Raw genomic sequence first — 26,684 nt, forward strand, 5'->3', positions numbered from 1 at the left:
ATTTCATTAGCATGTAAACATACCGACGAGTTCGCTGCTGTGCATAGAGAGAGGGTTTCTTCTCTTAAACAGAGAGTGCTAGACAGTACAAATAGCATTATAGCTGCTGTAGTTGTAATTCGTCCATACTAGGACATTGGATCTCGGTTTATTAAATAAGTAATTGTATTGTATTGTACATATGTAATAATTTGTTAATGTTATTTAATTCTAATTCAAAACGTTTGTCATTCTATGAATTTGTCACGTCTGAAATAAATGTTTATTATTATTATTATTATTATTATATGTATAAAACATAGAGTGACATATGCTAGAATATAAACTATATTTCAATAGCCTCCAGGATTAGTAGTTAAAATATTTGACGGGACATTACAAATTCCCAAGCTCTATTCGGCATAGAGTCGTTTTGTGAACCGAACTTTCCTCAGTTGGTTTCTGGTTTGGATGTTAGGATAACAACTTTGTAGTTAAATTAGTAATTACGGGTAAGCCCACGAGTACCCACCTCTATTTCTGATTTGTGAACTATTTTAGCAAATACTTCCTTAGTCAACAGAAAAAATATTTTTAAAAATTCATCAATAACTCCCCTAAAGGTCGTATAAGACATCTTGTGGACAAAATGACTTGGAACAGAAGAAAAAACTCTCGCAAAGGAAAAAATTTCAAAAATGTAAATAAACCATTCAGTTTTTCATATTGCCCGTAGTTAAACAAAGAAAGCCCTTATAATGAAAAGCGCTAAGGAACCAACGTACATCAGTTGGATAAAAAGCAATATTATGAGCAACAGTGCTCATTATCGGTCGAGTGATCACCGCTGTGCACGCGTCGATCACGTCCCGATATCGGTTGAAACTTTTAAATAACTCGTACGTCACTTCGATGAATAAAATATTTTGTTTTAAAATTTAAATAACGAATTTTATAAAAATGTTTTTTTAAAGTTGTAGAAGAGTAAATGAAAATACAGTGTTGTGTTAAAAAAATATAAACATAAAAATGGATGTGGAAAAAAAACAAAACGCAGATGTATCTGTAGATGACATATTACAAGTGTTAGGACCGTTCGGGCGGTTTAATATTTTTAATTTTATTTTGATTTTGTTTCCTGTTTTCCTTGCTGGAATGTATTCGTCGGTTTACAACTTTGAAGCCATGGATCTTGACTACAGGCAAGTTGAACTTTTCACAAGGGCTGCATAATTAACAATTCAGGGGTACAAGTTTATTGTTATTACGTATATAGGTGTCGATTACGTATTAATTGTAACTACATGTTCCGTAACAAACACCATTTGATATAAGTTAAGTTGTACCTTTTGTTAGATAGGTAACACAATTAACTGCCTCCGTGGCCAAACGGCCGGACTGCCACGCAGAGGTCCCAGGTTCGATTCCCGGGACGAGAGAAATATTTGTATGGCCTACATTTATTTCTCTCTAGTTCAGGTGTAAATTGTGATTGTCTATGTGTGTGTCCATGGCACCCGCGAAACAGGGTTTCCCTAATGCGGGGCTATGCTGAGTGTGTGCGTTATTATTAATTTTGTAATTAAAGATTTCAACTTTAGTCTCTGTAATCCAATAAGTATTTTTAAAACGTTTTTTTTTATTATTAATTTGTGACTTGTTGATGTTGATGTTGATGTCTTGTGTTATTGTTTTGTTTTTCATCGGATGTTTGTTAATATTACGAACTGTGGCTGAATATGTATATGCGACGTCCTATGTGTTTAAATACATATTTATTTCAAAAAATGTTGAAATTACTATATTACGAGCGCATTTTAAATTTTTTAATAATTTGTGTCAAAAACATTTTTTTAAATATCAAATGCGCATTTGACCTCCGTCACTCTTGATGAAAAGTGACGATTAGATCGACGATGGAGCATGCACACTTAAAACATTAATCACAAATTACTAATGTTGTAATCGCCGTTTTTTATTTCTTCTAATGAAGAAACTTTCAAGTTTACAAAACAAAATCTGCTAGAAAAGCCCGCTCTTCCTGAAAAACAAAATATTTTTAAGAGAAACTTTAGGTTTTCAGTTTTACCTACTACAAATTAAAAATTAAACTATTTTTTTTTCAATTATCAGTCACCATAAGACCTGTAAAATTGCCCTAGACGATGGTTTGTTTGAAAAAATGTTTTCTTTCTGTAATACTTAATCATTAATAAAAACATTTGAAATTACCAAAAAAAAGGAATAAAAATTTTTTTAATTTATTTTTTTATGTTAACTGCCTCCGTGGCCGCTGCTCATTACCGTACTGGTCTGCCATGCAGAAGTCCCGGGTTTGATTCCCGGGCCGGAAGAAATATTTGTGTCGCCTACTTTTATTTTTCTCGTACGTTTAGGTGTAATTTGTGTGTGTTCATGGCACACGCGATACAGGATTTCGCTAGTGCGTGGCTATGGCTATGTGCGTTATTTATATTGGTGTAAGAGTTTATGTTGGAGCGTATCATGCACTCCTGATGCATAATACACTTATTAATGTTTCATATACCCTAGTTTGCAAATATTTAATTATCATAACACACAGGTAAAGTACAATAAAAGCTTAAATACTTAAAAGTAAAACAAGATGCTGGCAGCGTTCTCCCTTTGTATGGCTATGCTAATGCATTGGGCAAGGTAGCCGGCCTTTGGGTTTCCCAGACAGTCTGTTAAGTTTTCGAGTATTTTTTTCGCCCTAGTTTTATCTAAGAGATGTATTGCTCGCTTCTGTAACATTTCCCTTATAAACTTCATTGAATATAGTTTAAGTCAAAAATACCTGAACACTTCAAAATACTGTCTACTAGATTCTAGTAACTAGAAAGTAAATAAATAAATTGAAATAAACAAATACATTTGAAAGGTACTAATTTGCCATTAAAATAATAAACGATCACTTTTTCCTTACTGTAGAAAAACCTTTAATAATTATTATATAATTGTTTAATAATTATCAAATAATTAAATTAATTAATAATAGTATTGGCACTAATAATAAAGTGGCGAAATTCATAAATACATTTGAGCAAAGACTATACCTAGTACATTTTTTTTAATAACGTACATACTCCAACATCCAGATACATAAAAACTGTTTGATATGAAGAACGATGTACCTATTCATATTAATTTATTGCAATTCACATGTATAGTACAGGTTAAGATTGTAGTAGGTACATGTGTTACCCTGTAAGGGCGTAGCAAATTAAACTAATTGCATAGAAACATTTCAAACTTAAATAAATAATCAAGTACCATAGACATTGCATCATTATTTCTACAATTATTATTATATTATAGGTACATTTGTTGGTTTATAATTGAAACAACATTGGATTCACAATATACGGCAGGATTTAGAATAATAACGCATAAAAACCTAGTCCGCACACGCTAAGTGAGGCAAATTGAAGCGCTCCCAATGGGCCTACACGAGCGGGCGGGCCTTCAGTGCTCAAGGTCAAGTTGCACCGCGAACAGATCAAGAATTTTAGCTAAAAATGACGAAATGTGCTGTAAATGAGTGTAAAAATACGCCAGACAAACATAAAATAGATACTAACATCACATTCCACAAGGAAGTAACGCGTTTCAACTTGTATTTTTATATAAATATTCACTAAAACCGAAACTTAACCTACTACTAAAACTAGCCTACATGAATTTGATTTTTGCCTCACTTGTGACAGTTCGTTTGATATGAAATTATCATTCTATGCGTTATTATTGTAAGCGGCAGGATATATTTTCTTATTAAACAGCAGGTGCATACAAAGAATGGCAGAAGTGAGAGATGGTCAAGATGATATTAGCTTTTGATAGCCGAGTGTACATTTACAACGCTTGATACGTTTTGCGTTTACAAAGAACGCTAACAACATTTATGTCTTATTATAATTTTTATTAGATAGTAATTTAAATTGTCATTAATTTATAAGAGTAATTTATATTGAGACAAATAATTATGAAATTAATTGATTAATCAAACACTTTACACTTGTTAAATATATTTAATAAACATTTATTGAATGTTTATTATAATATATTTAAAAATGATTAATTGATTTTTATATACTACCATTATTTTCATATATTTTTTTGTGAAAATACCACTAGTTTGGTAGTATTATTCATTTTTTTAACAAGTACGCATTTGGCCTCCAACCCACGCGATGGAAAGTGACGATGAGCATGCTCACTTAAATAATGCCTATTCACTCTCGCCTTGAAAAGGCCCAAGTTATACCGTTCAGGGAACAAGTTTGAAAGCATGGAATTCCATTCCATAGCCGCGAGCCATATAAATGATACAAAGATGGCACACAAAGAAAAATTCTTACAATCTGACTGGACTCGAAGCAGTGTCAGTTACCACCGCTCTTAACCAAGACCGAATTAGCAGAACTTGATGGCGGCACTTAACATGGTTACTTATGTTCGTTAGTGGGTGTTTGATCACACCCCAAACACTCCATGCGCTATGTGTACACACGCAAATGTGTGCGTGAAGTGACAGGGCTACCCATCACTTTCTCGTACTATTCGTTACGTGGTCAACGTCAACATAGCGAAAATTCCAGCGCGAATCTTTTATCTATAATTCTATTACTATAATCTTAATAATTACACATGTTCATTAGGTATTTATATCGATAATATATTATAGTTTTCATTAATTCACTAAATAAAATAATATCGAAGATTTATTTTAAAAAATATATTAAAAACACTCAAAATGGTATATTTTGGAAAGGTTACTTCTAAATAAGGTAACTTTTTAATTACCTAGTTAATAATTAGGCATATTCACTACGTGATATTTATCGGCAATACAAATTGAAAAGTCGAGAATCCTTATCTACTAGCTCACGAACTCATGGCTTCTTATTATATTGATGTAATAAATCTGCACTATATAAAACAATAACTGAATGAGTCTCAGACATAAGTTTTTATTTAATTCGTTTCATGTTACGGAAAACGGAAGAAACTCCTCTTTTTATCCCGTTTAGATGACGATAAACAGCCGTACACAACACAATTCACGACCATTATAAATAATAACGTACAATGATGTTATATATTAACGTACTGTACAAGTTTCGTAATGAATAAATGAAAACTATTCAAATATCAAACGAAATCGGCTCGCCGACAGCCTTGTTGTCATTCAATCAATGTGACCGTCAATGTGCGGGACGTAGTGCGGTATCTAAAGCTAGGGAAGGTTGAAGGGTTTTCATTCTCGTTACTTTTTGTTATCTGGTTTGATGTACTTGGAAAAATAAGCCGTTTATTGGTGGTCATCATTGACTTACAAATAAATGGACGACGGGTCTAATACAAAAACCACGAAAAAAAATGTCCCAAGTCAACCTATTCGAAATTTAAATTGTTATGTCATCGCAGTATCACGCTGTCCGTAGAACAAATGAAGACTAAAGCGGAGTGTCGCGCTCTGTATACGATTTTAGCGCCTTACAAGTGCGGACACTTTTTAGCGCGGACCCGACGTCCATATAATTGTAAGTCAATGGTGGTCATACTAACTTGTCATACTGATAAGATCAAGAGAGTTGTTTATATAGGTGGCCATATTCAATTCAACCAGTATAAACAGCCTGTAGGCAAATTTACTTGACTTAATAGTAAAGTACAATCTCGCTCAAAATATAAAACGAAAGTTATGTGTAATTTATAAGTTTCGAATTTATAAGTCGAAGTTTTTCTAAAAAGAATCCGACGCAAATTTCTTTATGCAAAAGTTCTAATTGTGTTTGAATCAAATAATCATCATCGATGTACTCCTAATGTCTTTCCGTATCTGTTGAATCTCTCGACTGTTCATGCTCTAACTTCACTAATGCATTGAGCAATCTCAAGAGAGAAATGGGACCTTTTTTGTTTGACGTACTGACAAACATGCTAACACTGAAATATATGTATGTCTACACATGGAGCTAAATAAGGCGTTAAAATAATGATTATTACCATAGTGTGGACGGTTTACTAGTTTGCGTATTTGCCTATTATGTTCCTTTGATGTGTGGCGAGAAACCAGTAGAGCTAACACGATAAGGCGCGACTTGAAGCGACATAAAGCGCAAGATACTAATATTCTCGCATAGAAATCACACACTCTAAAAAAAATACGGAAACTTTCAGACGTCGAAACCGCTAGATTAGTTTACTTCAGCTACTTTCGCAGTCTAATAACATACGGCATTTTGCTTTGTGGTAATGCCGATATCAATAGAGTCTTTGTCCTGCAGAAACGTGCGGTTAGCGCAATTTACAATCTGACCGCAGAGTATCTTTGAAAAATAACTTTAAGGAAATTAACATTCTTACACTAGCGTCACAGCACATTTATGAAAGTGTAATTTCTTATAAGAGGAATAGTAATTTATTTATGAAAAATAATAACAGACACAACATTAATACGAGGAATAAAAATAAACTAGCTGTTCTTGATAGTCGTCTTCACAAAGTCACAAATTCATTTAAGGGGTAATGTTTACGCTTCTATAACAAGATTCCGGTTGATATACAAAATTTGCCAATCACGAGGTTTAAAACTATAGTGAACTTCTAAACTAAACTTCTGCGTACTTGGATGACAAAAATCCGTGGTAGTAACTCGTTTAGCTCATGGAGGTAGTCTCTCTGATGTTTGATAACAGAAAAATATATTGTAAATGTTGAATGTGTACAAATGTAATTTACAAAGAGCAACCACTGGAGTTTCTTGTTTATTCTTAGCAGGGGAATCTGCCTTACGAATGAGCGGTAGAGTTTAATCAATGTAACAATTTCAAATGTAATAATGCTTACCTATGAAATAAAGATAATTTTGATTTTGATTCTAAGTCGCTTTCGCGCCTTATTGTGCTAGCCCTGCAGCGCACGATAACGAGAGTTTGGTGTTTGTCGAATAGAAAAACAAGGTAAATACTTTGTCACACATGCTATCTACACATGGTGATTGTTTGCCAAATATATGATAATACGCAAATACAAATAGCCATATGAAGTGCCGCCATAGGAATTTATTTATGATTGTTACAGATTTTAGTATTGAATTTCAACGGCTTTTAAATATATTACAATTAATACAGCGAGATCTCTCGTCAGCTCCTGGTAGCTGCAAAGGTAACTGGCTGAGTGAGAAACTTCGTAAGTTTCTCACAAAAAAAACCGTGTTCCGTGCGATCTTTTGTATATATTAGTTTCATTTCGCATGTCATTTTTTTTAAATTTATTTTGTCGTTTTCCAAAAATTTTACTTCTCAAATTACGACACTTTATTTTTGATACATACTTGAATTATTATTGAAAGACAAATGCAATATTCGACCACAAAATTGAATCATACACTTCCATGCAATGTCAGAATTAGGAATTTTTCTTAAAAACTCCTTCCTCCCATTGTGTTCATATCAACTGGAAGCATTCAAGGCATTTGTTTGTTTACAATCAGGGGAAAAAATCACTTTAACTAATATTTCTTAGACATTATTTAGAATTTATCCATCAATGCCTAAAACTATAGACAATTTAAAAATACATGTTTTCATAAACACAAAACGGTCTCCTCTACGAGTTTAAGACTACACACTTTACCAGGGGTTATGATTTTCTGATAATAAGATTCCTGTTGATATTCAAAATTTGCCATTTACAAGGTTTAAAACTATAGCGAAACAAAAACTTTACACTAAAAGTTATTTATATAGCCTCTGCGCACTTGTCGACAAAAATCCACGATAGTGATCCGTTTAACTCTTGCAAGTTTTATTGATCTATCAAATTTGAAACAAATGTTGTAAATGGTAGGTAATTTAACAAATAAACAAATGTTGGTTTACAACGAGCAGTACGAATGAAAGTTTAACGTGAACATTTCAAATACATTAAGTTCACTTAAATAATCTTTACTTCTTATGTAACATTTGCTTACCTATGAAATAAAGATTATTTAAGTTTGAGTTTGTGTTAAGGTTACCTTATATTGCCACCGCTCCGCGGCGCAGTGTCCACGAAGCTGCAGTAAACCCGCTGCAGCCCGCTGCAACGGATTTACGGTATTGGGAGTGTGTGTGAGAGAAGTGTTTAAGACTTACCTATTTCTAAGGGTGTTAGTGAACTTACAGACACATGGGACTTTTCAACTTATGTCTCAGAATGATGGGCGCAGAGGCAGTGCACCTCAGATCTTAGCGATTTAAAGCTCTGAGTGACACTGCAACTGTTATGAACAGGCGTGTCGTTTACCATCAGGCTCACGACTTGTATGTCCCATCACTTACAATCATAAAGAAACTTAATTCTTTGACCCACTGCCTCTCAAGCAGAAGCCATGTTTTCGAATCCAGATTCGCTCTGAGTTTTCGGAATTTATGTGCAAAATTTAATTCGAAATTTACCAGATCGGTGAAGGAAAACATCGTGTTGAAACCTGTACGTCTTAGATGGTTCACAACCCTCGTGAAAAGTGTGAAGTCCCCATACCGCATTGGACGCAAATGCAGTGGGATGTATAATGTACATCTATACAGAGAGACATTGAGCAGATATCACGGGACTCACGTAACTTTGCGCATGAATGTGTCTTGGCAAAAATAACACTGACATACGTCATAGGTCGGTTGCAAGATGGCAAAAACCACAAAATTGCTAAAGCGGCCACGCGGCCTGATAGAGCCATCCCCTTTAAAAGTTAAGTTGTCGTCAACCGTGTCATGTCATCCTGGTACTTTTTGTTACATCCCTTGTAGAGAAAACTAATTAAATGACATGGAAATTTAACGTTACAAAGTACATTGTACAAAGAGTTAATTAAATTCAAATGTTTTCAGTAAAAATAAGTAAATTACCGTATGTAGCGTAACCGAAAAGGTGTAATAAACTGCCTCGGTGGCCGAACGGTTACCATGCTGGTCTGCATCGTGGAGGTCCCTGGTTCAATTCCCGGGCCGGAAGAAATATTTGTATGGCCTACACTTAGAATAATAACGCATAAAAACCTAGTCCGCACACGCTAAATGAGGCAAATTGAAGCGCTCCCAATGGGCCTACACGAGCGGGCGGGACGTCAGTGCTCAAGGTCAACTTGCACCGCGAACAGCTCAAGAATTTTAGCTAAAAATGACGAAATGTGCTGTAAATTAGTGTAAAAATACGTCAGAGAAACATAAAATAGGTACTAACATCACATTCCACAAGGAAGTAACGCGTTTCAACTTGCATTTTTATGTAAATATTCACTAAAACCTACTACTAAAACTAGCCTACATGAATTTGATTTTTGCCTCACTTGTGACAGTTCACAGTGCACAGTGTGATATGAAACTATCATTCTATGCGTTATTATTCTAAGGGCCTACATTTATTTTTCTCGAGAGTTTGGGTGTAATTTGTAGTTGTCTATGTATGTCTCCATGGCACCATCGATACAAGGTTTCCTTTCATTAGGGCTAAGAGTGTGTGCGTTGAAAAAAATAAACGCCATTTATAACTAAACTAACTGTAACTAACTAAAGAAATACTGCCTCCGTGGCCGAACGGTTACCATGCCGGACTGCCACGCAGAGGTCCCAGGTTCGATTCCCGGGCCGAGAGAAATAATTGTATGGCCTACAATTATTTCTCTCGTGAGTTTGGGTGTAATTTGTGGTTGCCTGTGTATGTGTCCATGGCACCCGCGACACAGGGTTTCCCTAGTGCGGGGCTATGTTGAGTGTGTGCGTTATTTAAATAAAAAAGTTAAGAAAGCAACAATGTGGAAGTGGCATTTTTAAATAGCAGACTTGCTATTTTTGTTTATTTTGCAAATGGCGGTATTCTCGCTGTTACCTGAGATTGTTTTGTTGTTGGCTGATCAGCGGATGTACGGAAGTGTAGATATTTAATAACGCACACACTCATAGCCACAGGGTTATAAAATAAATAAATATAAGGTTTCCCTAGTACAGACTAGGGAAACGTTATATTTACTTCTGAATAATAATTTTGTTGAATAGACGAAGCGGAATGTACCTTAGCAGTATTTCTATCTTCACAGTGCTGCATGTTTGCCCAAAAATATTTTTGTTGTTCACAGTTCTGCTCATTTGCGGGCGTAAAATTTTACAATTGAATTTTTTTTCCATACATTTAACACTTTCTCAACTAGAGAAATCTAGATAAATCATCGAGACAAGAAAACTATGCTCGAAAAGTCGAGAAATCAAATACCTTTTTCAATTACAGAAAAATTGGCTTAAAAGTTGCGCGATCTTTGCATTCCTTAGGGTCGCCTCAAATTACCGCAGCCAGGCATCCATGACGATGCATTAAAATGAGCAATGCAATATAAACTTTATGTTCCACATGATAAAGTTTTTTTAAACAAAAACGCAAAAATTAAATGCAGCAAGCGGCGACAGGCGCATTTTATAAAGTGCGATATATAATCCTGTAAAAGATATTCTCTATTAAATAAAGCATTTCTTATATCAAAAGGCGCATCCTGTCTGTTGGCGAGACACTTGCCTAAGTAATTTTAAGAAGAGAAAAAAGGGCGAAATAATTAAAGAATCCTTTGGGATTTTTGGAAACGTATTCCTCCAGCTATATTTCAATGACAACAACTGAATATCAAAAAACATAACGTCAAGAAGAATACAAATTCAAAAGGAATAAAAACTATAAAACGTGTCAAAAAGCATATGCCCGAAGGCTGGCAGCTTGTGTCGCCACGGGCAACACAAAGTGTTCCTTAGCTTTTCGACAACATAGTATAATTTTTTAGAAAGGCAGAGAGAGGCTGAGTGGGACAACGTCGGGCTGCATAGCGCGAACTTTGGTGGTTGTCTTGGACTTTACTTATTTAAGAGTGGCGGCGGCGGCGGTTCTGCGCCCGCGCCCCCCGCCACTCTGAAACCACTTTAAAACACTGTATTCTGCCTTGCGCCATTATCATAGCCACTTTCGAATTAATTTGTCTTCTATATTCATACAGCCCAATAAAATGCTAATAGTCGTAAAAGTACAATCCTGTGTCCAGTTTAAAAAAAAAGCAAATAAATAGTCACTTTTTTACGAAATCTCCAATATTGTTGAATGCTATTCATTGTGGCACTTAAGTAATTTTAATCTTATAATAATATAATTATAAAATAACTTAAATAGTAATCATGATTATTATGTTTTCGCAAAGAAACTGCCCTGCTTTTTGGTGGGCTTTGAAATTCAAATGGAAAAGCGTTCTTTTTTGAAAACAGTAAAAACGATTTTTATTAATTTTTTTTTATTTATTCTTTACTCAATCAATCAAATGAAATACAAACATCGTGTCATATCAAGTGAAGGAATCCACAACCAAACTCAATAAAATACGTAATGCCTGTTGAATCTACAGTACCTACTGCCTGGTAAAGTGGATTTAAATAATAATGTTTAGGAAAGCAATCGTAATTCGCAAATAACCTTGGATTAGAACCATTGTTACACGAATCGGTGTCACGTCGCGATGTATCTGTTTCATATTGTTCCCGGGCCGCTATAATTCCCATATTAACTGGTGTATCTCCGACGCTCTTCCGGTATACCTTGATTGAGTGACAAACTTAAATACCTGCCTAACAAATCAAAACTCCGACAGGTACACAGATCATGGCCCGCCAAAGTATACACATCATACCCATGGTGTACAGAAATGATATATGGCTGTCATCCAGTAAATCTTACTGTGAGTACTGGGAATTATGGGATAAAAAATGTATTTTTTTATAAATGTATTATAACATACAAAATATTTGTTTTGTATGTATTATTGATCACCCAGAGAACGAAAGATTTCAGTCTTATTCTTACCACAACTGACCACTCAGGGTTCGCGCGCGACTGTAATGGTACCTATTTGTTTAGACAGAAAGTTTGACCATAACCTAGGGTTTCCACGCAATTAAAAATATGTTAAATATCAAAATTTTATTGCCCTCTTACATCTTAACGTAAGCAATGTACGGGCATTTTCGAGATTTTATTTACATAAAAATAAAAGGGTTTTGTACGCTAACATCCATCAACCGGGTCAGATTATGAGCCATGTCTTTACCGGAATGAATCATGAATGAATGAATTTAAAAAAAGTTATACAGGTAAACACCGAATATATTAATAGTATCAATGCAAAATCCAATGTTAAAGGGATATTAATAATCGTATATATTCAATAAAGAAAATTGTTCAATAAAAAATTCGCAGTTTCAGCAGCACCGTCACATTTCAAAACCAGAATGCAGTAGTAATACTCACATTCCTGATTGTTGTTGTTATTATTATTTATTTATTAAATAAATGATATTATCACTGACCAAAGTAAAGAAACAAATATGTACTAGAACTAAATTAAACCAACGAAATGTACTCAAAGTGTCGGCAGTGTTCCCAATTGTAGTGCCTAATTTTCCTTATAACATTACAACACAAACTTATAACACAAATTTCATAAATCATGTTTCACAAAAGGGTATAATACTATTTAATCCTTAAAGAAATATTTGATCTGTTGTAAATGTGAACTATTTTAAATTGGTGCACGATATTTATATTTTTGTGTATATAATTATTAGTTGCTCCACGGATAAATTGTAAATGAACTGCATTCAAATAAGTTAATATTTGTTATTCAAAAATAATATTTGATGCTCTTTTTTATCATTGGTCTTTCCTTTTAACGACTTATGACATTTATAACCAGTATATCTTATGTATCTATCTCCTAATAAATCTTGGTTGCTTGGTTGCACCCTCCACACTCTAAGGGAGTTTAGTGCGGTCAGGTTGCTCCCCTTGAAAAAGCAGAACGTGACGCGGCAGCGGCCTGTGAGTGCCAGAAGCCAATTTGCTTGCGTTTCCAAACATTTTTTCAGGTCAAATTATATTGTAATTAATATAATATTAGTACACACACATAATCAACATTTACTTAGCTTAAAAAATAAGTATCTAAATTTTATTTTTACTGCTCATTTGTCATAGTTTCGAGGCCCAACATAAAACTATTAAAGTTAATTTATACAAATCAAACATTTTTTGCGTGAAATTACAGACACATGGAACTTGTCAACTTATGTCTCAGGGTGACAGACGCAGTAGCAGTGTCCCACTAATCTTTACAATTTAAAGCTCTGAGTGGCATTGCAACTATTATGGACAGGCGTGTCGCTTACTACCAGACTTGTTTGTCTCGTCACTAAAATAAAAAAACATGTAAAAAAATGAAACTATTTTTCCGGATTTAAATCGCGTATATTTGTTTTTTCAAACAAACCGACGTTTCGGGCCCTTTACAGGTCCCTTGGTCACAGTCAACCGTGAAGTCAAAGTCGGTTTGTTTGAAAAAACAAATATACGCGATTTAAATCCGGAAAAATAGTTTCATTTCCTATGTGTAACAATCGCGAAAACCTAAGAACTCGAAAGATGACTGTTTTAATTTTTCTGTACGTCGTTTTTGCAAATTTAAAAAGATCATTTAAATACATGCCGTATAAAAGTACTTAGGTGGTCAAAAACAATGCTTAATAAAGAAATTTTAAAGCTTTCGTATTGTTTTCATTTGTCTCCTCCGACATTTGCCAGTCAAAAATATTATCGTATTTATTACGAACTCTGTGGAACGAGTAGGCTGTTTCGTTGAGCCATTGTTTCTACAAGTTCAATCTTAGACGGGATATTTTTTACAATCGCCAATCTCTTTCCAGATGTTCAATCCCGGAATGCGAGAACGAAACATCACTCAACTACACCATACCGCACATCGACGGCAAACCGTCCAAATGCCTACGATACCCACGGTTCGACAACTACACGTTAGACTTGAACGACACCTGCTTGCCTAATCACTACGACCCTTCCAATGTGATTACATGCGAGTCCTTTTTGTATTTGGAAAGTCATTCTATTGTTAAAGAGGTAAGTGTCATTTGGTTTTTGTCGTTTGAATCAAGCCTACCCAGCCAAACCCTTTGCAGACGACTTACTCGGCGCGTACGGTTTTTCTTAGCATACACGCCCATGGCTACACACGGGGACTTACCTTATGCAAGTTAAACATCAACCGTGTATCCGGTAGTTTTAGCAAAAAGAGCTCTGTCGCAAATTTAACGTAAAGCGTTAGTCACTGTAGTGTTTGTCTTTCTGCACTGTAGCACGACAAGCACTATTAATGAATGGTTCGATTGATTTTCTTTTTATGTGAGACGGTTTTTTGTTGTTGTACTTCACAAATGTACTAGTATAAACAGATCCGTGACAATTCAGGACTGTTCTTGGGTTAATAGTCCTTCTTTGAAGAGTGATATATATTAAATAAAAATAAATAAGTATTAGAGAACATCACATGTTGCTCTGATCCTAAAATAAGTACCACATTACTGTTTGGCGGCAGAATTAGGTACGTATTTTCCTGGACGAACTCTTTCACAAGTACTACTACGTCTAGTCTACTGCCATATCACAGATTAAAGCATAGTACATTATTAGGTTTCAAAGTTCTTGTCGCATCCAACCTCCATAGATGACCAGCGAGCTGACAGAATTTCAAACCTCTAAATCATTAAACCTCTGACGCGAGAAGACGACTCCCCTGGACATCCTACAATTGCTCAGACAGACCCTACACATCTACTGTGAAGCTATTTGTTGTTTCTAGCAAAGAAACGTTTTAGACCCCATGGTCACGGATGATTTTAGATACGAAAAATTAGTTTCATCTATTTATTTTACTATTTCTATTGGATCACAATTGTCATTATGCGTTTGCATTCATTCCTAATGCTTATAGTAACGGTTAAAAATTCTTCGCCTGCTGATCTGTTCCCTAACAAATTATGAGTTGGCCGTTGTCAATGTTAGAGTGAATAATCATTTACTAAGCAACATCAAGATCAGAGATCTTATTTTTTATTGTTGCATGCGCAGAGTCATTTAGGTTTTTTATTTTATTCTAGCGAAATTATGAATTATTTTGCATAATGGTATGCAACAACAATACCAGTTTTATTTATCTATGTAAATTAAATACACTAATAACATGCATTTCAAGCTTTAGCTTCGTTTATTTTGGTTTAGCTTATGAATCTACTTACATTGCTCTAGACTTTTTAAGCAACCTGGAAATAGGACGAGATTTTCAATAAGGCTGTATTTTATTGTGTGTTGTAAATTTCAAATTAAATTTTAAATTCTCAAAGAAGCAAGCCCGGATTCGAATTCACAACCTTTGCTAGATACGCAGGCCACACCGCGAGAGAAGCTAAGCTAACTTGGCTTAGGTCACGTCGCCGGAACTTCTTTCCGTACTTCGGTTCACACCGCGAACTAAGCAAACCGAGCTAACTAAACTAACCCAATACTATGTAAAATATATGTCGCTCTGCTGCCGCTCTTGACCCCCACACGTATCCATAGTCACTATATTTTCTAAGCTTAGCTTTGCATGCGCGCGTGTCCTTTTTTTATTACTTGACGGAATCTGCTTACAGATACCCCCACCCTACGGGGGCAGAGCCGGGGTTATGTGGGACTGAGCTGAACCCTGAACGGGAGCAGCCCGACCACGCCAAACTCCCGGGGTGTTCCTCCTCTCCGCTGCAGGTGAAGGCACGGTTACGCTATCGTTCGCCTCCACCAACAGCTGGCCGCGCCGAGCGCAGCCCCTCCCCGAGAAGAGAGATACAACGGTCCCCCGACTTCAAATGTAAGGCTCACCGAACACCAGACGGCTTTCCATCTCGGGCCCCTCCATGCTGGACGAACTCCCCCGTGTTCGCTACCCAGGAGCCATGGGCGTGAAGTTCAGAGGATACTCTCGCAGCCCCGCGGTGGATCTGTTGGTAGGCTCCGCCGCAACACCCTACATGCATCCGTGTGGACTCTCCGAAGAGAGACCCTTGGAGCGCCCACCGCACGGGACAATCGCCCAAATTCGGCAGCGGAGAACAGGACGAGCAGCACCGACACGTGTCTTCCCCCGCAGCCCCACCGCCACTGCACCTACACCCTAAGCGGGGGCTACGCCGCCAGAGTCGCGGAGGACAGGACGACCGGCAACGACACACCGACACGTCTCTTCCCCCGCAACCCTTCCTCCCCGCGGCGGAATGCGTCTGCGCGGACCCGCTCGCCCTAGACTTAGACAAGCCCGCGTGATACGCCCTCCTCCTTGGGCCGCTCCGCTTGGGATAGCTCCATCGGCCGGCCCGTGGGTACCTCTTAATTTCACCATGAAATGAAATCGTCCACGGCTACTAGAGCCCCCCGCCACGACAATACATGAACCCAGTCGGGGGGTTCGCGGTGTGGCCTGCGCTAATGCTACCACGAGCTTCACATAATCACGGCCTAGACATTTCATCAAAACTACCCCTAAATAGGGGTTATTAGGATATTAAAGTTTGTCGTTAATAAAATGTAATTACTAATGATGACTGTACGAATGTACGAGTGTACGAGTTGTACGAATGTTCCGGTAATTTTCCTTTATTATCTTTTCGAGATAGATATCCTTTTGATCCCCGTATCAAGTAATTTGTATTAAAGTGTCCTTTCTCTATTCAATGTAAATTATGAAGCTTTGCTTCGTAACATTTGTATCTTTTCAAGTCAGTCTCGTTCTGAATGGACGTGACGTCAAACGGAACGACTCTTTTGATTTTAACCTAAAGATATTCCTTGTTCGGTATCAAAGCTGCCTGCCATCCAAATACATATACAGGACACGTCTACGGCTATGGGACACGGTGGGAAAGTACTTTAATTAAACATTGGCCCTCCTTATCATAACTACCTTAATCGAATTTTTGCGAAATTTAGTGATTAACATATCTAGGATCAACTAAATGAGATCTACAAACCCCTCTAATCGGTTGTTTTATATCTTATTAAGTATCACTTTTAATATTAAGCGAAATCCGCGTAAGGGCGCATTCCCATTATGTCGTGACGACAGATAGTAGTGCAATGTTAAAGTGTTGTGGCTTGTATATTTAAAAGACGTTGTTTACTGTTTTTTGCGTGTAGTAACTACTACATAATAACAAAGTTTTCTGTTTCTTGTACAGCTTTTAATTAGTCCTTTCGTTACCCACCCTGATTTGTATGTTAATTTATTTTTCAGTTTTATTATTGGAAAACAAAGTTGGTATAGAAGGTAAAAAAGATCGTAAAATATCAAACGCTTTGTTCAAGGACTTGTGTTTGTATATGTCAGAAAAGGAGAGCCTAAATACTCTGTAAATTTTCGTAGGTTTTCGTTAGAACAACATCTTTTGTAAGTAAACGTGGTATCAGGGAGTTTCTTTTTTTGCAGTTTAAAGAAATACTATGAACTTTAACATTTACAAATTTAGGGAAATAAATTATAATTAAGGTTGCAATAAATAGACCGAATACCGGGTATTCGGCCAGAGGTGAGCCCGAACAGCCGAATATTTGACTAAACGTACGTGCGTCAATCAGACGCACGTACGAAAGTTGATAATAAATAATTTTGTAAAATAAAACAAAGAAAGTATTTTAACTTTTAAGTATATAATAAATTTATGAGTTACCGAAGAAAATAATTGCTTCTTTCACTTCAGTTTGATTATCTTCCAAAACTTGGTGGTTGATTTTGTTAGCGTTTATTTAGTCATAAGGAAACTACATAATAAATAAGTGGTTGATATATTGCTTTTCTCGATCTCTTAGAAAAATAACTTAAGTCCACTTGCATTAAAATTAAGCACGTCTTAAACCAAAGCTTGCAATGCAAACGACACTCTTAATACATTGTGTTAAGAGTGTCTTATCAATTTAAGTATTGGTTTAAGACGTACGTAAGACTAGTGTTGCATTTTCCTTTAGATAAAGAAGCGGAAAATTGTGCTTTCGATAATTTATCCTATATTTTCAGCATTAATAAAAGTTACATGATAATTTCTTATTTCTTTCTTCTATTTTTAGGTATTCAAAAAATAGACCGAATAAGGCAAATACCGAAAAGTGAAGTTGCAACTCTAATTATAATGCGTTTTACTGTAATGTATTCCACAACACAATAATAATAACAACATTTCGCAAATTGACGTTTTCCGGAGGCTAAAAATACCAAGTGCCTTATACGTGCATCATTATGTATTTCAATATGATTAAATAATTTCAGAAATAATTTCTCGTATTGTCGCTGTAAATTACAATGTAGAAATGTCTTTTGTAACTCGCAACGCGGACGCATAAATCATGATAAACAGTTATACTTGTCACTACCAGAGGCGTTGCACAATTCGCCATACCAATATTTTACGTAGAGTTTTTTTTTATACAAACTGACGGGACTAACTGGTTGCAGAACATGTACTTAGGATGAAATAGAGAAATGTTTAAATATTGCCAACTCCTTTTCTAAAAAAATACAATTACTGCATTTCCCTTACATAATTCTTTTATGCCTGGTGATAAGCGACAGGCCTATCCACAGTTTCGGTGCCACACAGAGGTTTAAATCGCAAAAATCTGAGGGACACTGCCACCCTTACCTCACCTATTTTGCCATTTGCCAAGCATTATTGCGTTCCGATGTTAGGGAGAAATTATTTTCGTGAAATTTTGTTGATGAAATTACAGGCACGTCCCATACTTGTCAAGTTATGTTCCTGGGTGACGGACGGCACCTTTATCCTTCACAACTGGAACGCAGTAATGCTTACTTTACCGCTTGGCGATAGAAATAGGTGGCAGTACTTCCTTGGATTAACTCTTTCACAAGGATATCTACTACTGCTGAAATTCGGTTGAGCCAGCGTGAACGTTGCCCTTTGGGCTCATGCTCAGAATATAAACAGAAACCTTAATTAAAAATACCATGTCAAATCAATCCGAATGTTTGAAACCTTCTAGCCGTGAAGACATAAAAGGCAATTGTCACGTGAACAACGCGCATTTGATATGCTCCAGCTATTTTCAATTTTAGTTAATCAACTCTGAAATTTTGTACAGTTGCCGTTACAAAAATAACACCAATCCCTCGCCAAATAAAAAAATTAGTTCTCCTTTGAATTAGTTCATAAAATAATCTACAATCATCTAATTATACGAGGTCTTTGACCTAAGCTACCGATAAAAACTAGAACACTAATGTATGTTATCGAAGGTAATTGATATTCTTATCTAACAATACATAATGCTAATGTAAGTATGTGAGAATATATATAATAAGATGTCAACAAATCGCGTAAATAGAGCAACATTTAATTTTGTTCACGTGAACTGAGAATGATGGCTTTTTTGATATTAGGCCTTCGACCTTCTTCAAAGAATCTTTGTCATAGTCTAACATTTTTAGTCTCCATTACCCGCCCGAGCAATTACGACTTTCTAACGTGGTTATATTAAGTTGTTTTGTTTTCAATTTAAATACGCAAATAAATTGGGTAATTCCGTAGTATATGACATATAATTTACTGTAAGTTAGGAGCCTTGATAATGACCTATTGCAAAGTCTACAAAATCCGGTGGTGTAACGGTCTCTAGATGTTTTTGTCCAACAAAGACTTTGCTATAGTCGCCACTGACGTCCTTGAATAAGCCGATGATTTTGCCCTTAAAATATTACATAAATCCTTAACATACGTTCCACCACCATACATAACTTCACCTCAACATACATGTTTAATTACACATAAGAGTCAGATCACAACGCTGCTGCTCAGTTTACGTAACGTAAGGGCATTATCTCACGTCTAGAGAAAGATACTAGTATACGCGCACATAGTTAAATTCCGATAGGGTGTTAAATTCCGATAAAGAGTTAAAAGTCAGATAGAACTGTTTTGAAAGAGATAACTAACAATCTAGTTAATTCTGTAAGGCTCAATTTACATTGCCAATTGCATAATGGACTTTATTTTTTTTATTTATTTAGTTCAAAACAGTCAACTATGGTCCTTATAATATACACCTTAAGGTGATCACGAAACGATAGGACTGCTCTAGAGCAGTCAATGCAGTCAATTCGCGCAGCCGTTTTGTTTAAGTTGTGCAGTAAAGAAAAAGTGGCTTTGTTATGCCTGATCGACTTTTTTTTTAAAGTCGGAGAATTTCGATGAGAAACAACAACATACACAATAATTCTCAGTACTAAAAAAACCGACCTCAAAAGTACGTGGAATTACTTCTATTTGCAAAGTTTTTTAAAAATCGTTTAACGGAAAGTGCGCAAACCCGGATTCATCCCCTAGTTCGCCACTATACGGAACTTGACACAGGAGATAATAAAAATCGGTTCTCATTACTCAAAGTATATTGAGAGAAAAACGCCTTGAATTAGAGAATAGCAAAATCAACCATTAAAATAATGGCTCCTTACAATAAAATTTAGGCGCTATTTATAAAATTTAATCTTCATGCGTGAACAGCCACTCTTAGAGGTGGATGACTTTCTTCAAAATGAAATGGGACCACTATGGAGGTACCCTCTTTCCAACAAAAAAGAATCATGAAAATCGGTGCACAAATACCGGAGTTATCGCGTAACATACATACAAAAAAAACATACAGTTGAATTGAGAACCTCCTCCTTTTTTGAAGTCGAATAAAAAAACAAATACAAGCTTCGATGGTTCCATGATAGTAACACGTACAACGCTCTCGACGTTCGCGCTTACCTATACAATAATGAGTTCGGACCTAGGCATCTACTCCCAATCAACGACTGTCAAATAAGTAATACTCGACCAAATCAAAAAAGACAATGTAAAGTATGAAGCTTCACTCATATTTTCGACTTTCATTTTATTTATTTCGAAAAAAAAGCCTGTGCGCGCACAGGAACCTTATAAGTTCAGGTTCTGACACCAGATCAGCCAGTGTACGGGGTTGTCACAGACCTCTGTCACTTGACTTCATCCGGTTCTTCGAGAGGCTAGTGCCTCAGGTGAGCCGCCGAGGGTACATTTACAGTACCCTCCCTATCATCCCGATAGGTACCGGAGCTGTAGGCACTATCACTTCCCGTTGCGCTTTGCATAACTTGCGGTTGCCACCGCTAAGCCGTCGACTCTGAGTCCACTACAAAATCTCCTCATTGGTGGCGGAGCTGTAAGACACGCTCACTTCCTGACGCCAAAAAACGACTTCTCTCCAGTTCCTAATAACCTAAGCGGCTGGAGAGACCGGAGGAGCTTATCCTCTACTAGCTCTCCAGGCTAGTGCTGGAGATGCCAGTCGCAGTGCCCTGCGACGATGTCCGGACATAGCTTCCAACTTAAAGGGCAACTCACGTGGGCCGTGTGTGTCCTCGCTTCAAGCCCTCAACTAGACGCCCCGGCCACACAAAACCGGGGCAGACAAACTTGACTGTGTCTGTAGCTAACCACACAACCCCAGCGAGTCCATACCCAAGTCCGTATCCACCAGAGACGCCCGCGAAGGTGTATCACTGGCGGGAGCTAGACCCGGACGCCCTCTGTACCCTGGTCTTGCCGTCTAGCCCGTAGTCTCTCCGGAAAACCCTATCTCTCGAGTCGGTAGATAAAGACCTAAAATTGGGCAGTGTAACAAGCGTTTAAGTGTTATGTACAGTCGATGCCATGATCTACCTAACCCCCAGCTGACCTTTTAGTTCTGAAGGCCTTCTTACGCATTCAAGAGACAAAATATAAAGGAATTACAGCTTTATGGTTGAATTTTGTATTCTGTATTTAACTAAGTATACGTTAAATATCAAATTGTTTAAAAAGTTTCTTAAAATATAATTCACTAGTGATGCTATAAAAAAGTCGTACTAAAAATAACTTTTATGGTTAAAGGTTCAGTTTATTTAACACATTTCTTTACACTGGTCTACTCAAAACAATTACAAAAATTCGCTACCATTCTCTTTTGCGGCGAAGTAAAGTGGACATTAAATGGGTGGGTATTATATGTCGATTAAAATGGCTGTAAATTAGACAGCATAAATAACAATGGCTCCACATCCTCTTTTAAAATGCATAATTTGCAAACACACGTTGAAGACTGAGCACATTATGGAACGTTTAGAAGAATTGTTATGACTATATTTCAAGTGATAAAACGGATAAAAATGTTTAACAACAGTAATCGCATTGAAATAACATATTTAGCGAAATTGTCTACGCGTCGCGGTCGCTTGCGCACAATAATGATTCAAAATCAAACTAGTTAACGCTCTTACAATACATAAATTGTGAACATGAGTTAAGTAAACGCTAATAAAGTCTAAATTAGTGATTCTTTATACAAACCGTTATGAAATTAAATTAAATGAGAGAATTTACTTATTTCATTTAATTAATAACAATAAATTGAAAAATAAAGTAATATGCCAGACACGTGCTAGAAAACCACAATTATGGCATGGTCTCAAACTAGGGCATTTCCTGTAGGCACCGTGAGTATCAGACGCGCGCGACGCGCGACGAGACGCTTGGTTGCAGTTCCGCGGCTTCGCGCGTTATTTGAGCGCAGTGAGGCGTCAGACGCTGACCACACTGTGATCCGGGCGCACAAATGTGAGCGTCGCGTCGTCGTTGTAGTTGAAAAACAGGACGCGACGTGACGTTTCGACACTGCTCCAGTGTGAGTTGAGCCTAAGTCAGTCAGCAGTTACCTATGTAGGGCAATTTAAATGATAATTATTGTAAAATGTAACGAGTTGTGAAAATAATGTGAGAAAAGGTGCGCCTGGTGGTTACCGACACGCCTTCGTCCATGCAGTGCAACTTTAAAACTGCCCTTCACAGGGCACTGCCACTGCGCCCGTCACCGTGAGACATAAGTTGACAAGTCCCATGTACCTGTGTGTCACTAGGCATTACTTTATCCTAATGACACGGCCCTTGTTAAAGACTCTGCTCTACTGACTATTCGACGCTCGACTGAAGACTCTCCGACCGAGCTTCGAGCAGTCAACAGCCCCTGAGGATGCCTTATGGAGAGGCGAAACACGTGTCGGGTGTATTTTTGGTGGTGGTTTGTGACTGTAGTTGCGCTTGCGTTATTTATTTTATTAATTTTATGCTTATTTTATTCAACATAAGCGCAGCTATTTTGCCGATTTAACCTTCACTGGGTTCGCGGAGTAGCAAATTAATTTACTTCCATTTTTATTAACATGGACTTCAGCAAAGAAACGCCTGAATCTATTAATTACCTTGTTAAAAATATTGAGGCGCAAGTTTTTTCACAATGCTCTTCTTCATTCATTTCATGTACAAAACGTAATAACGCGTAGGGTAAAAGCCGGATAGTTGCGCCACGGGGATACTTGCCACGGTTTCGAATTAACTATGTTACGGGCGTTTGTGGCAGTAGCGAGCTACTACAATTGTAAGTACCCCTCCCGCAGACCTCAGTGCCACGTCAACCGTCAGTTTAGATGCACGCGTTTTGTCCGTGTGAGCGAAAATCTTCCGCGGCGAAACTTCGATAGGCGTTGAAACTATATTGGTAAGTAATTTCTATTGAATATTTTTATTACTGATTGTCTTTTCAGTCAACTTTTTGTTTCCTTGCGTGCATTAGAGTTTACATTACACTATTTATAACATTTTATTGCTAAATTTTTTTTATTTTTTTTCCAAATAAAAAGGGCAAGTATCCGTATCAAAAAGGATAGTCGCCCTAGAAACTAGTCGCCCTGGGGCAACTATCCGCAACTATAAATTATTTTACGAGCAAAGGGAGATTTTTTTCTTTTTATGTTTTTAACTCTTTGTGGCTATAATTAAGCTTGAATAAAATAAATATTGAGGTTGTGGGTTCAAGGCCCACCCGTGTCAGATATTTTTTTGAATGACTTATTAAATAAAATGAAATAAATGGTTAACTTTTTATGTCTTCATTTCTAGGTGAGCAAAATGCCTCACAAGTATCAACGTAAAGCAGGCGTGGTGGAGGCAGGAAGAGAATACAAATTTACAGTTCTGACAGTGAAAATGAAGAAAATATATATATATTAATACGAAATCACTCAAAGGAAAAGCCACCAAAGGACTACCAACCAAATCAAGATCGAGAGATACTGAAAAGAAAATAAAAGTCGAAAATGCTAATTTAAAAATAAAAAATATAAATAAACAAAATTCTGATAATGATTATTGCGTAGAATGTTTCGAGAATTACAATTTTACTAAATCGAAATCAGATTGGATTCAATGTCAGATATGTCGAATGTGGTTGCATGAAACTTGTACAACATTCGAAAACAATTGCATGAGATGTGGAAAGATGAAAACCCTTACTTGTGATGACTAATATTAACTAATGCTAATGCCAAAGTTGATTGCCATATGTTATATTTTTAAGCTAAATAATAATTTTGTATTAATAACAACTAACTAATTTAAGATTTGGAGGTTATTTTTGTTATATTTTCATAGTTTTAAAACAAAAAATTAATAATGTTGATTAGTTCTTAACAAAAGATTGCAGTAAATAATAAAGACTGATTACGTTAATTGATATAAATTTGTTTTTATTTAAAATAAACATTGTGAGGCATCTATCCCCGCACAAGGCAAGTATCCTCTGAAGTATTATTTCCTTTAGGCGACTATCCGCCAGAGTAGGCAACTATCCTCTTTTTGAGAGGTCAAATAAAACAGGAATTACTCAAAACCATTAATAAATATGTTCACAAAAATAGGCTACTATTATAGTTCAAAGACCTATATTTTGATATACATGTAGCATTTTTCTTATTAAGTACATACTATTTTATAATAGAGCTTTTTCTAAAAGTGGGGCAACTATCCGGCTTTTACCCTAAATGACGTCATAGTTCAATTCAAAACAAAATTCTGGCCTGTAAACATGACTCTGAGCCGTAATTTCCTAGTTTATAGGAACTATCATATTTCCTGATGTAATAGGAAGCTTTTTCTATTAAAACAGCGATATGCGGCAGTGTTTAATTTTTTTGTCTACGGTATCGTTCATTCGCAGCTGCGGTACTCACTACAACAATGACATTCCTTCTTCCATTGAATAACTACCTCAGTGGCTCAGGAGTATAATATTAACCTTAGAACTAAGTCCAAACTTATGATACCATCGATTTCGTTTAACTAAGGTAAACTGTACATTTTTACAATAAGATTCCGGAGCATATATTAAGATTACCATTTCCTACGTTTAAGACTTACATTAAAGTCATATTAGAAATTCGTAGACTACGTGTTAGATAAAGATGTATGGAAAGACAACGTGAGTCTAGATTCCACACAAATATGATTCAAAATGTATACTATAGCATTTAAGTTTATTTGAACAGAGCAATCCCTAGAGTTTCTTTTAGTTTAGTTTAGTTTTACTCTTTCTTCTCAGGGAGGTCAGCGTAGTGAACGAGCAGTAGCTTAAAAATGACGTTTTCAAGTGTAAAAATTTTGCCTATGGAATAAATAATTATGACTTCGAGTAATAATTTTTTTTAAAACTTAAAAATAAAATGTTTTATTTATTCCAACATAAAAGAATAATCAAAATTGGTTCGCAAATGCCGGAGTAAACGCACACATTAAAAAAAAGAAAATAGAGTGGAATTTAGAACGTCCTCCTTTTTTTGAAGTCGGCTAAAAATGTATCTGCACTAGAAAACAATATTGTCATGTGCAGTAAGTTAAATCCAATCAATTTTAGCCAAAGCCCAAAATCGTGCGCAGATACGACAAAAACGGAATTTGGTATAATTCCACTATTGTACGACATATTACAAATATAGATTATAAAATTTTGTTGGCGAAAAAGAGGCAACTTCACACAATACCCACCTTGAAATCCTGTGGATTCTCATTACTCTGAAGATGCATTACGATTCGATTTCTATAAAATCGATTCAAGTGCATACGCTCTAACGATTTTTTGTATCGATTTATTTTAATGCAATTTTCAAGCGAAGATTGATTCCAAGAGAAAGCAATAAACATTTTAGAATAATATCATTCAATTTGAACAGAACTCGATTTACAACAAACTTTTGGTTACCCTCGTTAAGTTGCCCTCGATTTTGGTCATTAATGGGTTTTAACACAGTTTAAACCCGGCGCTAACTCTTGCCCATCTCTGCGCTCTGGTCGTGTCTCGAAAAATTGAACTTGGAAAGTTCTATTTACAGCATTTTTCTGTGATCATAATTGGCCTTGAAAAGTTACATAATAATTTTTTTTTATAGAGATGTGGCAGAATTTTAATTGTAAGAGTTTATGTGATTCCTTGTGTATTTGAGCGTTTTTGGTCATCGAACTTTAACCAGAAATAGAGACGAAATGTCATTTAATTTGTTTCAAAACTATTCTGCCAAATCATTCTGCGTTCAGATTGGCCAGCCCGAATTCGAAACAATTGACGGGTGTCATCACTTCAATTCGACCAGTTTAACTTGAGCTTTGCTATAATGGACGATAATTTAAATACTGCATATTTAATTACCGATGAATTGTGATTCGTATTCCGATGAAATGTAATTAGATGTTTTGCTGTTTTTCCCACACCACCGAATGGAACAGCCCCCCATTATTAGAGATATTAAACTTATTACAATGAATACAGAATATTTTTGAAATATTCGAAGATGTACACGCAGGTCAGTTGTTGGCGCTATACTATATTATTTCAGATTT

General features: G+C 36.2%; 1 protein-coding gene across 1 annotated transcript in view; it reads left to right on the forward strand.

Annotated features, from left to right (window-relative positions):
- The first annotated feature begins 1,008 nt into the window (after nt 1–1,008).
- Nucleotides 1,009–26,684, forward strand: part of LOC113240317 (organic cation transporter protein-like) — a 47,220-nt gene continuing 21,544 nt past the window's right edge. Inside the window, exons 1-2 of the mRNA XM_026477591.1 lie at nt 1,009–1,181; nt 13,770–13,980. Of these exons, the coding sequence (XP_026333376.1) occupies nt 1,009–1,181; nt 13,770–13,980 (384 nt within the window). The remainder of the gene's footprint in view (nt 1,182–13,769; nt 13,981–26,684) is intronic.

This window comes from Hyposmocoma kahamanoa, unplaced genomic scaffold (genome assembly GCF_003589595.1).
Source record: "Hyposmocoma kahamanoa isolate Upper Pololo Valley unplaced genomic scaffold, ASM358959v1 130, whole genome shotgun sequence".
NCBI classification, from domain to species: Eukaryota; Metazoa; Arthropoda; class Insecta; order Lepidoptera; family Cosmopterigidae; genus Hyposmocoma; species Hyposmocoma kahamanoa.